The sequence below is a fragment of the Vidua chalybeata genome, chromosome 7 (genome assembly GCF_026979565.1).
Source record: "Vidua chalybeata isolate OUT-0048 chromosome 7, bVidCha1 merged haplotype, whole genome shotgun sequence".
NCBI lineage: Eukaryota > Metazoa > Chordata > Aves > Passeriformes > Viduidae > Vidua > Vidua chalybeata.
In genome coordinates, this window is record NC_071536.1 from 17,793,697 (window position 1) to 17,809,311 (window position 15,615).

The 15,615-nt window shown below is 39.6% G+C and overlaps 2 protein-coding genes across 2 annotated transcripts in view; both read left to right on the plus strand.

The window, feature by feature from the left end:
* WIPF1 (WAS/WASL interacting protein family member 1) overlaps positions 1–6,545 on the plus strand; it is a 55,583-nt gene extending 49,038 nt beyond the window's left edge. The window contains exons 8-9 of the mRNA XM_053948468.1: positions 297–410; positions 1,711–6,545. Of these exons, the coding sequence (XP_053804443.1) occupies positions 297–410; positions 1,711–1,766 (170 nt within the window). The 3' untranslated portion in view covers positions 1,767–6,545. The remainder of the gene's footprint in view (positions 1–296; positions 411–1,710) is intronic.
* Positions 327–15,615, plus strand: part of GPR155 (G protein-coupled receptor 155) — a 43,126-nt gene continuing 27,837 nt past the window's right edge. Inside the window, exon 1 of the mRNA XM_053948462.1 lies at positions 327–410. The gene's annotated coding sequence lies outside the window, so the exon portion shown is untranslated. The remainder of the gene's footprint in view (positions 411–15,615) is intronic.

Consider the following 15,615-nt stretch of genomic DNA (forward strand, 5'->3'; position numbering starts at 1 on the left):
TCTGTTATACATGGAAGGGAGAGTAAGACTTATTTTAGTGGAATTATGGCTGTTTTCCCAATCTGTAGTTTTGCATTAAATTGGCAAAATAATCAGTTAAAGTTGATAGAAATTTTCATTCCCAAATTAACCTAAAGCATCATCTTCCCTGACTTCCTAAGAGAATGCTGCTTCAGTATGCAACTGTGTAAGCATTTTGCAATTTAAAACATGCATTAAACATGATGTCAATGTCAATTGACTTTCCTAAGCTATGTCAGAAAACTGATGAGTAAATTGCATGGGATTTTTTTCAGATGAATGGGAAAGCAGATTTTCTTTTCATCCAATATCTGATTTGCCACCTCCAGAACCATATGTACCCATGAACAGAAGTTATCCCAGTAAACTAGCAAGAAATGACAGTAGAGGTAAGTTGGAATTTCAGTGTATTGTCCTAAAACCAATGTGCATGGGGAAGAGTCTTGATGCTGAGGTTTCCAGACTTCTCAGGCTAACACTCTGGTCATCCTTCCTCACCACACAGGAAGAGCTAAATGCAAGTTCATAGGTACAAGCACTCTAAAACTTTTTGAGTGAGGAATTGTTTGTTTTTTAAGTTGAAACGTGTACTGTAAGTGACCAACTCTGCCATTATAGTCAGCCCTTCTGCTCTAGGCAGCCAGAACCACAAAATCCCTCAGGACTTTCTCCTCATTTCCCATCTAAATTCATGCACAACTCATTTATTTTTGTGCCAGCATCATCCTTGAGTTTAGTTTTCCTCTCTTCTTGTGTGTTAAACTCTTGATGTTTTTTAAGACAACAGTTGTATCCTACTCTCAGTTTTTGTTTTGCTGGGCTGATTAAATCGGACATACTACGCTCTGCTTCCAAGCCATGTTCTCTGATCATCAGAGCTGCTTAGGTATACACTTCTGTTTGTTTTTGTCTTTTCCAATCACTGTTACATGCTGTTCCAGCTCAGGTTTCAAACATGTCTTCTATAGCAGCATGGATGTTTCCTATCTTTTTTAGTGGTATTTTGCCTGATCCAAGGATCAATTACTTCTTTCACAACCAGTGACATTGGTTGCTCATAGTTATCCTATAATCATCTGTATATGCAGGTGTTTCTCTCCTGCTTCCAGATGATGAAATTTTTGTTTGAAGCAGAGATTGCTGTTAGTCTCTGACAGTTTGCTTTGCCCTGGTAGCTTTCATCCCATTTGTATTCGTCCACAAAGGAAGGCAAAGTAACATACACATTTTTTTTGTGTTTCCCTTTAGGAGTTTGCTATGAAATTTTTCATATAGAGAAAACATTAAGAGCTTTGAAATTTACTGTGTATAGAGCTTGCCACTTCGTTGAGGTGTGCATGTATTGCAAGTAGCACTGAGAAGTTGTGTGTTCACATGAATCAGTAAGGCTAGCAAGAGCTATAAGTCTGTTTTAGGAAGGGGAAAATGGACCAAAATACATGTGCTTTCCAGGCATTAGGGATTCCAGCAGTAGTTAAAAATGTTATTTTACAGTGTTTGAAGTTCTGATGTTCTTTTATAAACTAACCAGAAACTCTACAAAGATTTTTTTTTTTTTTTTCATGGCCAGGCATAAAAATTAGTAGATCTTCACCAGTTACTGAATTATTTGCTTGAATGTAAACTCCCCCTTCAAAAGAAGGAGTATTCCAGGAGGAGTAACACAAGAAAACCTGCTTTCTCTTTTAGGTGGTTCTGTCCGAAAAGAAAGAGGTGCCCCCCCGCTCCCGCCTATACCAAGGTGAAATGGGTTCTGGCCCATCTTTGGGTGACATCTGTTCTCAAGTTTCCTTCGAGTCAGCTCTCCTGTCCCCATGACTGGAAAGTTGTCTGTCGTGATTGATTCCACTTTTGGCTTGTCAGCTGGAACAAACTTCAGTCTCTATTACAGAAGTAATAGATGTGGCTTATGGACTATAGTTGCTCAAAGCTCTGAATTTTATTCGCTTAAACTGCAGGCATTTTGTGGACCCTACAGAACATACGTGCATCATGCTTACTGTGTCCAACCCTGTCCCCTGGAGAGCTCCGTGGGAGGTCTGGCTTTGAATTTGATTGAGCTTGAACAAAGCTGTTTCATTCACTTTGGGTACAGTAGCTGTATTATTTTAATGATAAAGTATTTGATGTTTAAAAAAACAGTTGCTGGGTAAAAAGTGTAGCCAAGAGTCCCCTGGATCCTTCTTTGCATGCCTAACTCAGCCTATCTGCTTCTGCAAGCCATAGACCTACTACATGGTGACAAAGAGTTCATCTTTAGCTTTTTCACTTCAACTTAGTCAAGCAAATCTTAAACAATACACAACACATCCTGCCTCAAGGATAGAGTATCCCTGGCCTTGTTTTTATCTGCAGAGAATCTTCCAAAGAAAAGCACAAGTGAAGAATTCATCAGCATAAAAATATATATATATTTTTAACCCTCTTTCCTATTTTTTTAATAGTGTTATGTGTTCTGTGACCTAATTCTCTCCTACTCTTCTGTGGACCAACCCACATCATGTCATCTGTGCCTTGGATTACTGTAACATCCTCTGCCTGATACTGCATGTGAAGAGTTCTCAGAAAGTAGTCTGAGTGCAAAAGCAGCAATTATTGTAGTTGCAGGCTCCTCCTGTAAAGCATCACTAATGCCAGTGCTCCACAGACTGCTTTCCAGTTGTTTCTTTGGTACAACTAAATGATGGGGTTTGATTTAAAAAGCTTCTTGGCACTTAGGTCACAAGTCTCAGAGAGCTTGTGTTTCACTTCCATTATGGTAGAGCAGCCGAGGTCAAAAATGTTCCTCAGTGAAAGCCCTTTGATGTTGTGAGGGGGGTCCAGGGTTTGCACATTCAAGCGGGAGCATCCAAAATTTGCTGTCTGCACTGGTTCAAGAGAAATGGAAAGATTTCTTCTTCTGAGTTGGCCATGAAGCTTGTCCTTTCAAACTTTGCTGAAAGAAGTCTCTACAGAGAGCTGCAAGGCTTACATTGATAGAAGAAAGAGTAAAGTATTCTAACACTGTGGCAAGTGGTTAATATGTTTCATGGCTTTTCAATTTTGTATGAGAAAAGAGCTCATTGAATGAGTGAATTTTACAAGTGGATCTAAGTGCGTAAAAAATGCCTTTGGAAATTAGAGGGCGATTATAATTCTGGATTTGAAATATTGGTGAATGATAGTTCTTTGTTAATTGGACCTCTGAAAAATGTCCCCTCAGTCTCATCAACAGTACGTTTCTTCAGTGTTTTCCTTGGGATCCCTACCAAGCCTGTGTCAGCAGCTGTGCTTCACAGGGTGTTGCTCAAAAAAACCCAAAATAAAACATAGAAACTAGTCATGTAGGTTAAGAAAATATTTCTCTAGCATGGGAGATATCATCCTGAGTACACTCTGTGGCTAGAATGAGGTCAGTCCTTGAAAATCTAGGGAATTTAGCCAAAGAGAGTCTGAACCCTGCTGAAATGTCTGTGAATAGGGCTTTTTGCTCTGTCCGTGAGCAGGGAGGGGCAGATCCGCTTTCTGCCTGGCAGCCTGGACATCACATTGAAGGGGATGAGACTAGAGTTGGATTTGGCCAGATCAAGTTTAGTTTGGTCTTTTCAGTGTTTGTTTACAAAATCTTGTTAGCTGTGACAGCATTTGATTATTTACTTGTTTTTTACATTTTTGTACCTAATGACCTATTTTCAGTTACTGTTTATGGTCTCGAACCTGCAATTGAATGCGCAGGCGCAGGGATGTATCTACATCCAGTTGCAGGATCGTGGCTGTAAGAGTGTCTTAAACAGATACTGGTGGGACCTCCCTGTGACAGGTGTACCTTGGGATCAAACCTGGCACAATGCTGAATTTGTATATGTATTTTATGGATGTCACTTAAAGTGCCTGTCTCTTTGGGATATTATTTTGTGAATAGAAGTCCAAATAAGATTTTTAGGCTAATAACTTAAAGGTTAAATTATTGTATTCTATTTTAAAACTGAAGCACTTAATACCTTTCTAAGGAACAATAGTTTGAATTTAAGAATACAATATTTTCAGTACCTTGACTTGCCAAATCCTTGTTAATATCCAAATAGCTATGCAGCCACAAAAAAAAAACAACAACCCTCCAGAAATGATATCTTTTTTATAACTTACCTGCTTCCAACATAACTGTTATATTTTGGTAAGTTGATGAAAATGCTGCCCAATGTTCTTCCAATACTCTGTATCATTCAAAATATCCTGTATTTAGATCATTTCAGCAAGGTTTTCTGACCAGAAATCTGGACCACAACCAAAAACTTGGAAAACCAGCTTCAGTTAAAATGTGGTGTGTAAAAGGCCCCCAGTTAACAAGCTAAGAATCCTGAGCTGCTTAGGTTTTAGCAATTATTTTTTACTCTAGAAACCTCTTCAGAATAGATGTTTGGCATACATGTAAAATAGCTTAATACTGCAGAAAGGGGCATTTTTGTTCACACAACAACAGCATTTCCATTTATGTGTTTTGCTGTAAAAGTCCCTAGATATATTCCAGAACAATGCAGCATTTTATCATTCAATGTATTGCTTCATGTAGCTATTTACAATAGGATCAGTATGAAAGTATTTATTTCACTATGAAGTGTTAAAAAAGAATAATACAAACCAGGTTGAATCAATGGTGCCTTATGACTTTTTTAGTCAACTTTTCTGTGTATCAATAGAAGAATTAATAGACATTGCTCTTCCAGGTCCTAACTAAATAGTGCCGATAGTAGCATTTTACAGTGTTTGAGCCAAGCCCTTCCGTTATTGTGTGCTCAGTCTGCTAACTCCAGGTGGAGCTCAGCATATGGAGAGGCCACTGGATCAGTGTGTAGGTGACGTGTAGGTGGGCACTGGTTGGCTTCACAATCAATTGCTGGTATTGCTCTCAAAATTCAGACCTGTCCCAAAGCCAGTGTCTGATGCTGCTGTCCACACAGCCCAGCTGACTTCAGTCAGTGTAGTTGCATAGGTTACAGAAGTAAATTTGATTCACTGCTTGCATATAAGATTTGCTGGGTTTGTTTCAATGGCATTGTATTATAAACCCTCACACCTCAACCTGTCTTCTTACATTGCCACTGAGGCTCACACTGCGTGACAGCAGCCATGGATGTTTGTATTTGTTTAATTCAACTCCATAAATAAAATGAGAATAACTTTTGTACCATGTAAAAATAATTTCTCCTCTATATTTTTGGAAGAAAAGCACGTGTTATATTTGTTATGACTTTCTGCACCAGCCATTGGGAAAAGAGGTCACAGTGATGAATGTTTAGAGTTGTTAAAGGAAACGCAGCTTGTGATTCAGGAAGTGTATATTTCTATAAATGAAATAAATAACTTGGCAAAGTTCTTGTTTAAAAGCCAGCATTTCCCAACACTAAAAGAATCATAAGGCTTGTTTTTCCTTTTCTGCAAGACAGCAATGTGAAAGAAGTTCCTTATATTGTCAGTTAAAAACTGGGCAGTAGTTTTTCCTTGCAGCATCAGCTGTTTGCATGACACTTGTAGATCTGTCTTGGAGCAGGAGATAAAGGAGCTAAACTGCTATCATGCATCACATGTATTGTAACACAACAATCTTCTGTAAAGAAGTATGGAAGTAGAAAGAGTACTTTTTGCCTTGGAGGTAAAGAATGGAGTTGAGCGATCAAACAGATTATTTTAAGCAGAATGTCAAATGATGAGAGACCTAGAGAGGGCCCCTTGGCCACAGGACACTGGAAAAGAGAAGATTGATTGCTCAAGGAAATAAAAACCAATTGGCTGAATGTTGTTACCAGTACTGCAGTAAAAAATATGGTATAAAATCTGCATTTTGGAGTTCCACATGGCAGTGGTGTGAACACCTTTGTCTCACAGCTGGGTGCAACAACCTGTTACAGCGGTACATGGACTCCATGTAACACAGATTGTGTGAGCTTTCATCTTTCAAACAGTATTCATCAGAAAATAAGGAAAATCTCTCACCTAAGATACTCAGGAGCGCTTTAGGTGCAAATTCATGGAATGGTTCTTCATGTACACTGGAAGAAAACAGGGATCTTGTAGTAAGATGGATGTGTTTGGACCATTCAGTTAAAATCTAAACTGGAGCATTGGCAAAGAGGGGAGGATTGGAATAACTCAGGCAGAAGCAGGGCACGTGTGTATGGTCTCAGTGAGTATGCAGCAGGTGGGTATGCAGATTTAAAAAGCAAAAATGGAAACCGCATGTCTTAAGGGAGTAACCTTTTATGTATGTTGCCATTTTGAAATACAGTTTGTCTGTGGTAAATATTCCTTAGTGTAAACTAATGCATACAGAGGAAGACATTTAAATTTGGACTTCCAAAGCCACACAAGAGGGAGGGAAACATAAAACAGGCTGAGCAAAAAGTAACATTTCTATCAGATGCTTAAAGTTTGAGCTTTTTATAAAATATTAATCTAGTTCTGTGAATTTTTTTGCTTAACATTTATTTTGTAAGTGATTTTGTTCCTATTTTTCTGTCCTATACCAAATAAATTTTACTTTTATTTAATTGATGGTGCAGACTGTTACATTGAGGACAAACACAATTCTTCAATAAAAGCACATAATGGCTTTAGCAGGAGCATAGCAGTGAGCCTGGCAGGAGCTGGGATGAGTTGTTCCCCTCCTCTCCTGTCTGCCATTGGACAGCAGTAATTCTCAGAGGACTTCGGTCCTATATACAGTGAAGGACATCTGCAGATAAGGAGAAATAATGAGTTTACTTTGGGATAAAGAATGACTGAAAACCAGTGGTTTGTGATGCTGTACTTGTAGGTGGCTGTTGGGTGAGCTGTGGCCATTGGCTTTTGGCAGGGCAAGCTAGGCACTTGCCATGGGAAGATGACATGGAAAATCACTCTAGTTAAGTGTAGATTTTTATTTGTTGTGTCTCCACTCACAAGGCAGAAAGCTGCCAGGGAATAAGAAACAAATGAAACCTTCCTTTTGTCTTTGGAGCCCTGTTCTCTATTATAGGTGTTAAGCTTTTCCGATAATTTGAAAGACCCTTTGATAAAAGTCTACAGGAGGTTCAAATTCGGGCTGCACTTTTAGCTTCTCCTCAGAATTAGGAGGGTCATTTAGAAAGCTAAAAAGCTCTGTACTATAACTCATCTATCTTGCAAAGAGTTAAGCATTAGGTTTACTGTCATGCAGGTTGTGGATCCTCTGACATCTGTGAGGACTGCTTGTTGACACCTTCATTTTACAGACTGACTGAGACAAAGACCACTCTCTTAGAAGACCACCAACCCTTGTGTAGCCTACAGACCCAGCAATCCTGGTGCTATAGAAACAGAAACCTTGATGTAGAGTGGGGGAAGCTGGTGAGCTGTAAAGGAGCTGGCTCAGTAGGCTAAGACCTTTGCAGATCTCAGTGGCAATAGCCTTGAATGAGAACACAGAGGTATGAATCTAATAATCAGCTAGTAGGACTGTCTATTGCATGTTTTACCAAAGAAATCATGCTATTTTCTGGTTTTCAAGAAATCAAATCACTTGCCTGGCTTCAGAAAGAGGGAACTGAGCTGAGCATTCTGTGACCTTGTCATAACCACAACATAGTCCTTTCTTCATTTAACTCAAGAAATGCTGTTGATTTAAAAGAAACCCATGGGCTACCCTGTAAAACAGTTCTGACTGTTCCCTGCAGTTGCAGGAAGGCTCATGTGTTGCACACAGCACACACATAAATGTGCAACTCCTTTGATCATGGTTCAGCAGTTTCCAATGACCTTCCTGCCTCCTATGCACAGGCTGCTCCCCTCTGCCCTCTCACCCAGTCTGACTCCATTTTATACTGAACATAGTAACTTAGTCCCAGCAAATGACTGATTTCAGAACTAAATATTGGCCCATACATCTCTGTAAAACACTTATATATTTATTTAGGTTAGCTAATGAAATGGATCATTGGCAATCAAGCTCTTAACCTATCTAAAGATTTCAACAGCAGTCCAGGTACCGAAACAATGCCGAGGAAAGCATGACTGGCGCAAAAGTATTTTGATTAAACATAGAGAATAAATTGGGTGGTTGCTGCTAACATTACCTTGTGTCCAATATCTGTCTACTGAACAACAACACCAGATGATCTCTTCTTTAATCCTAAAACATATTTGTGGCTTAAGATATATGACTTCAGCAAAAGCTACATTCAAAATGTAAAATAGCAATCTATCATGAAAGCTGTCTCTGTGATACTTCAGTAAAGCTTTTATCATTCCCATCATGTTTCTTCTCTGTTATTACCACTCTTCTTTTTCCTGCAGATAAAAAAAGTTTTTTCTTCAAGAATGCTGAGATTTAGCCTACATAAATACATTTCTCATTTTCAAAATGGGATTGTTATTGTTATTTATTTTATCTTTTTTTTCCCCCCCTTTTTTTTGCTAGCATACAGGAGATACCTCTGCCTAAGCGCCTCTAAGTTAAAGGTGGATAGACAGGGCTGTTGGTTGCTGTCCATCCTTTCTCCCTGCAAAACAGGAACTGGTGATCTCTCCCTGTAGTTGGGGCAGGGCTTTATCACTGTGCAATGCCCTTCCCAAAGGGGACCATTAGCTACCTTTTGCATGTGCCTGTGTGCAAAAAAATTTTGGCTCCAACCTGATGTGAACACTACAAGATAAGGCCTGTAACCAGTTCCCTTCTGAAAATGTTTTTGTATTCATGCAAAGATGGCTGTTTAAGCAGTGGGTGTTGGGTGTAACCCAACTTGAAGGAAGCATTCATGTATACAGGGATGTGAAAATGAGTCATTCCTGTCCTTCTCCTTTCTAGCAGAAATTTTAGTAAATTCAGAGTTACTGGTGAGCCTTTGTGTGCCCTGTGGAGCAGCAGAGCCCCTGCATCTGAAGGCTGAGCACTACTGAGCCACGAGAGCCAAAGGCAGCTGAAGCAATCAGAGCACTTTGAAGAGAGCAAGGTAAAGGCTGTGGGTGAAAGTCCAGGCTGAAACCCCAGCCTCTGTCATAGGTATTTTGATACTGGAACTAGTGTACCTTGTAGATAACATCATTGTTCTGTTTGTGAGAGACTGCAGAGCCCATCAGTACTTTCTGTGCTGTCTCAAAACCAGCCCTCACTGCAAACGGCTGAAATCCTGTTAAAGTTTTTTCCCCTCCTTAAAACAGAAACTTTCACTTCTGCTATTTGACCAGGAGCTTGGGTGCCTTATGAAACCTGAGAGCCTTTTTTTGAAAACATACAGATACACGATCCTTTCCTCTAAATACATACTTTCATCTCCTGAGCTGTGCCTGCAGGACTGCTGCTGTGCTTTCATCCAAGTGCCAGTCAACTGGGGGGCTGATGTGTTTTCTCAAGTTTATTGCTGATTTAGACACAATACCCTTCTGTGTGCTTTAAGAGAATTACCTTCTCTGCCAGAACCTTCATTCCTCCCTCTCTTATCCGTCTTATACTTGTGAGCAAGGGGACGAATTGAAAATATATTTTTTAACTGGGAACGTGTCTAGTCCAAGTCCAAGCATGCATCAGAAAATGAGAAGCCTTGTGTGTTTGTTTGTTTTTAACCAAGCAGGTGGGCACAGGTGTGCTGCACCCCAGGCTGGCAGTTCCCTCCGTGCTGCAGTTGCTGCTGCCGGCGCGGCGTGGGGGAGCTCCCGGCCGCCGCCGCTCCGCTCCCGCGGCCGCGCGGTGTCGCCGTGGCCCCGCGGTGCCTCCCGCCCGTCCCGGCGGGACACGGTCCCGGGCGGCCGTGGGACCTGGGCGCGGGGCAGCGGCAACGTTCAGCGCCTGCCACGGCGGGCACGGTCCGCGACTCGCCAGCCCTGCTCCTCGAGCCTAGCTACCCGCAGCTGTCCCTGGGTGGAACTACGTGATCTTTAAGCTCCCTTCAACCCAAACCGTTCTGTGCGGCTACGCACATTTCAGCATTTTAGGAATAAACGCGCTGTTTCACCACAGCGATTTCACTCCAGATGCATCCGGCCTGACTCTTCATGCACTTACACAGTTCTTAGGCAAGTCAAATTCCAGTATTGGCATTAAAATGATGCAACAGAATAATACACCTGACTGTTCCATTGCAGTTCAACAGAAAGCAGCACGCTATTAGACCTAAATAAATAAAGTCTTTAGCTAATAATGTTTAACTGCAGCTGGAGAAGGAGCTAAGAATTAAAACAAAACACTTTTTTAAATTTAAAATGCCAAGTGGAAGTAACAGAGAGCTGTAAGGAAGCTACTCTGTTAACATTGCAGTCTTAAAATCAGTACTTACTCAAATAGTTAAGAAAAGAAGTTCTTTGTATTGTTGTTGGCCATTAATTTAAATGTAGTGACAAACTACTGAACATAATGAGGAAAAGGTACAGTAGCTTTCTGCTGGAGAATTCAGGAAGAGAGTTTGTTAATGCAGTCCTGTGACACAGTAGCACAAAGGATTTAGTGGGATAGGTAGTAGTGGTGAAATGAATATGAAATAAATAAACAAAAAACGATTGGATTTCTATCACAAGAGGCAATGCACTTCAATCTATACATTCGATGGACAACATTTAAGCTGTATTTGTGTAAGTAATAAATAGTGGCTTGCAAAATGGTGGGATATGGTGTGACCACAAATAGAAACTTAGTACATGGAGAGACTTTATGGACATGTGGGTCACATTCTGAAAATATTTCCAAAGCTTTTAATGTGTGATACCAAAATAGGTTTTCTGGGTTGTTTGGGTTGGTTTGCTGGGGTTTTTTAAGGGGGGGGGGTGTGATATATTTGGTGGTATTTCTTTGTTTGCTGAATAAGCAACAGCTGCAGCAGGTCACACACCAGAAGCAGTTTATTTAAGCATTGCAGCTTGCTTTAAAATGGTTTTCCTGAGCAAATCAGGATCTGCTAACTTGTGTGTAGCACTGATAACTCTCCTGGTTTTGTTTGGTTTTTTGGCTGGGGCTTTAGGTTTTGGGGGTTTTTGAGGATTCAGGCCAAATTTGAGAAGTCTTCCAGTGACTGAGCACTCAGAGTACTGAGAACATGTAAGTCATAAGCTGCCTATGCCAAAATGAGTGAATAGGTTTTCTTAGGTCAAGGAAGAGCTGTAACTCTTATGCCCTGTTCTTAATAATTTCACCACATACTGTTCGTGTGTTAGTATGTGAAAATACTATAATAGAAATATTATAAAAGTACTTAATATTTTAAGTGTCTACATGCAGTAGGTACAGCTCTAATCATAATATGAGGCAAATGGACAAAACTTGATAATGATTTTCCAGATAAAGCATTTGTAATCTGTAACTTAAAATAGTGATTTTTTAATTTGACTTTTACATATTTTCCCCCAGTTGGATTGGTTAACTATGTAACTAATTTTTGAGTACTTGCATCTGAGTTTAGCACACTTACCTTCTTGCTGAGCCAAGTAAAATGTTGATGCCCTAGCATTAAGGATAGAATTTGTACATTTAGGAGGTCTCTTCAACTTTGCTTTGTCTCCCCTGAAAGCAGTTTCAGAAAAAAACTTCTAGTGTTAAAATCACATGGGGTAATTTTGAACTTTATTTAATTCCATGTAATTTAATTTGAACTTTTCTTTATTTTTTGCTTTAGAGAGGTGAATTTCACCATGCACAATGTTTACTAGGCCTAATTTCTAGAGCAGTCTATTTCAACACACCTGAACATATATAATTATTGCTGAAGTCTTAGTTTGACTTTCTGCAATTTGTCTGTACGAGTTTCATGTATTTTCTTTTGGCAGATACAGTGTTTTGAAGACTATAATTGCACCTTCAGTTCTGTGGAATTGTCTCAGCCACAGAACAAAGTGGAAGTGAATGAGTGCAGTATGGTAAACATGGTTTCAAAACCAGCTTGGACATACACACTGTCTTACAAAAGATGCTATATGAAAAATACCAATTAAGTTCCCGTAACCAACGCAGATAATGAGGTGGACTACTGTGAAATTATAGATGAGCTGATAAATTGCTTTCTTAAGAAGGAAGATCTTTTACAAAAGTGTTTCAAGGTAACTGAGGCGAATGTAAACATCCAGTGCATCCCTCATCATTTCTGTGCTAACAAGCTTTAAGCTTATGAGTAACAGTATCTGGCATTCTCCTGATCTCTGTGTTATATTGCTTTAAGGACACTCAGAATTTCTTTCATGTGTTGGATTTTTCTATCTAGGTCTCAGAAGTTTTAGAAATGCTTTTTGTTTGACACCACCCTCCAGAGACACAATCCAGGGGCCTGTTTCCTGTTTACAGGTTAATTTTCCTCAGGTTTCCCTTGTTGCTTAACTGCCTCATCAACCACCTGTGTATTGTACACTACAGTTTATTTGTCAGTAACCATGTGAGTCAGTGTAAGTGACCAGACACATCTAGGTATTGATAAGCACTTCATGTTCTTCCTGCACGCCCTACGCACAACTCTAGGAGAGCAGACATCACAAACCAACAAACTTTCTGAACCCTGAACTACAGTTTTAGGTAACCACAGTCAGACATACATTTTTGGATGGAGTCAGCTAAGAAAATTTAACAGAGGTTGAGCACGGGTCCCTGCCTCGTGCATTATATAATCCATTTACTTGTTAAGCAATGAGCAGTATGAAAAGGGTATTTTTTTTCAGTACTGGAGTTATAAAGCCACATTGTCTGTAGGTGTAAATCCAATGTTCATAAAATGTGTGGCTCATTGGCAATAACCAAGGAACACTGAGGAAGTATTTTTCCTGTGACTGATAAGGAGATTACCTAGGGAGTGCTAATGTCTCTATCCTTTGCTGCAATTACTGTGTTGGTAAGATACTTGGATTTTTCCATGCTGTTGAAAACTAGGTGTGCAGCTGTCTGGAAAATGCACTGATATTATACCTGTAAATTTCCAGACAGATTTCATCCTGATGCATTTGCTGACATTCTTCTTGTCTTCTCATATTCTGTTTTTTTTTTTTTTTTTTTTTTTTTTTTTTTTTTTTTGTCTATTCTTGGAAAAGATATGTTTTTCTAATACCCTACAAGAAGGTTATTTAGAGAATTTTCCACATTTTTAATCAATAATGCTGTTTTGAAGCTCACCTGACACTTGCTACTGTAAGGCAAGGTTGTCTTTCAGTTATCACCACACCCTAACAATTTGACTACAACTTCTATGCTAGTTCTCTAGAAAAAAAATTAAAATCCAATTTTAGTATTTTCAGAAACAAACTGGAGAAATGTACTTGCTTACAGTAAATTCTTGAGTGCTTTTCTTCAGAATACCCCATCATTTCATGTTTTGCAACAAGTGCTTGAGTTTACCAGTGAATTAGCCTTCACATCTTGCTATGTTTACCAGTGAAGTAGCCTTCACACTGAGTACAAAGATACATTTGTGACTTCCCAGAAAACCCTTCCAAATTGGCTCAGTTGTATGCCTTTGTAAAATGTTTTTATGTGGTCACTGCCAGTTGTTGAAAGGGACATTGTCTGAAACCTGCTCTCACTGAGAGAGTGAACCTCTTGCAGTTCCTGTGTGGGCCCAGCCTGCACACGTGTAATTGTGGCAGGGAAATGAGTATGATGAAAGCCACAGGATGACTCATGTAATGGTTGCTCCAGATGCTTTTCATTGGTTAATCTGCTGCCCAGATCAAAAAGCAGAAATTGTCTCCCATATCATCTATTGACTACTTTGGTGGCACATAAGTGCATGGAAACATCCAATTTGAGTGAAAAACAACAAAAATCAAGGGCAGGAGTAGTTAATGATTATACAATGTTTGTGTCATGTTAAGGGAATGCTCAAGAGGATTGAATTAGAATTTGGGGGACAACTTTCAGCTTTGTGTTTGTTGAGTGGCTTTTGGAAAGCTTGGCTTTGCAGTGGCAGCAACTGTGTTTTGTGATCCACAGTTCAACTGCCAAAGCTGAGTTGCCAGTGGTAGAGGGTAGCTGTGATCAACAGCTGAGGGACTCTATAAACCTGTCCTCCCAGGAGTTTGTATACAAAAAGCTTCCCTTTCCCATGCATTAGTCAGATGTTATAGCTGTGGGTATAGTTATGTTTGGGGGTTTAATTAATGCATGGGGGCTTTTTGATACTTCTGTGGTTGGGTGAAACTCCATAAGAATTGATGTCCATGGCTGTCACCCTTAGTTTACAGAGATCTTAAAGGAAAAATAAATTAAACTCTATAATAAAGGCAGGATGTTGGAACAGAAAGATGTTCCACGGAACACAAGGGGATGTTCCAGGCCAGAAAACATGTGGCTCAAAGAAAATGGCTATGGAGCTTTGATTAAGTGTTGAGGGAACAGAGAGGAGGTGTCAAACAGTGAGAAAATACTGCTGTTCTGGGAAGCAGGACTTTGTATGGTCTTTGGATATAGTCAGGAGTATCCTGTGTGTTGAATACTGCATTAGAAAGATTTCTTGACTTCAACACTAAGTTATCATTGCTAATTATCCAGACTGAATAAAGCCAGAAAGCCATTTTCCTAACATTTCCCAGCCAAGTGGAGAACTGGTCCTGTAATCTGGTTCTTGAGTTATTCACAGTGTTGTTCTGGTGGTACAGTCTGGTTAATAATGATTTCATGTTTCTTAACAGGGCAAGATAAAACCCTAGTGTTCTTCTCTGTTCATCTCAGAAGAGGCTGCATGTCAATGAGAAATAGTTGCTAGGCTGCTTATAATATGCTTAAAAAGATTAAAATCTGCAAGAGGAAATATGCTATATTAAGTCCAATTTATATACTTTTGCTTCATTTATTTAGACAGCAGCTATAATAATTTTATTGCATTTTTTCACATGCCTTTGATACTACATTTTCATTCTTTCAAGTATTTTACTTTTTCAGGGTTTTGAGGTTCTTTACTATTTACTTTTTTGGGTATTACACTTTTAATTTGTCTGTTCCCCAAAAGAAGACACAAGACTCAGGTCAAGTGTGCTTACATGATTTAGCACACTGTGTATGCCAGAGCTGGGGTGGAAACACAGCTCTGTCCTGTTACTGCTGATCCCTTGGGATATCAGGCTGGTGGTTGGTGGATATCAATAGCAGTCAATGAGCAGCCTGTCCAGCCAAATGTATGCTCGTTTCAAACAGCTGAAGGATTCTTGTATTTTAAATACTTTATTAAATGCTAAATCACTAATTATCTTTCCAAAGGGAAAAAATGCATTCAAGAGCAGGGAAAGCATACATTTTTACCGAGAGTTCTTAGTATGGTCCGATATACCTCCCTTGTTACTCCCCAAAGCATGTCCCTCTAAGGTGTCATTTCTATAGGAAAGAATGAATGACAGAAAGCCAAAAAATCAGAAAGGTCTTATTAGACTGTATTTCCAAAACCAAATCCCAATCAGTCTGAAAGTGCTCTTTGTCAGGTGCCAGAGAAATTTCAAGAATGAAAAAATTAACAAAAGAGTCTTCTTTACTAGTGTTTGCATCAAAACAAAATCTCACCCTAACTTTACCAGTGGGTGAGTGTTACCCAACAGGCTGCACCACCTTCCAGCAGTAAACATACATAATAAACCCTGGCACAGCTTTGGAATAATCCCTTGCTGATCTTTTGCTTGGGCAGTGTTGGCCTAGAGTTGGGACAGGATGTA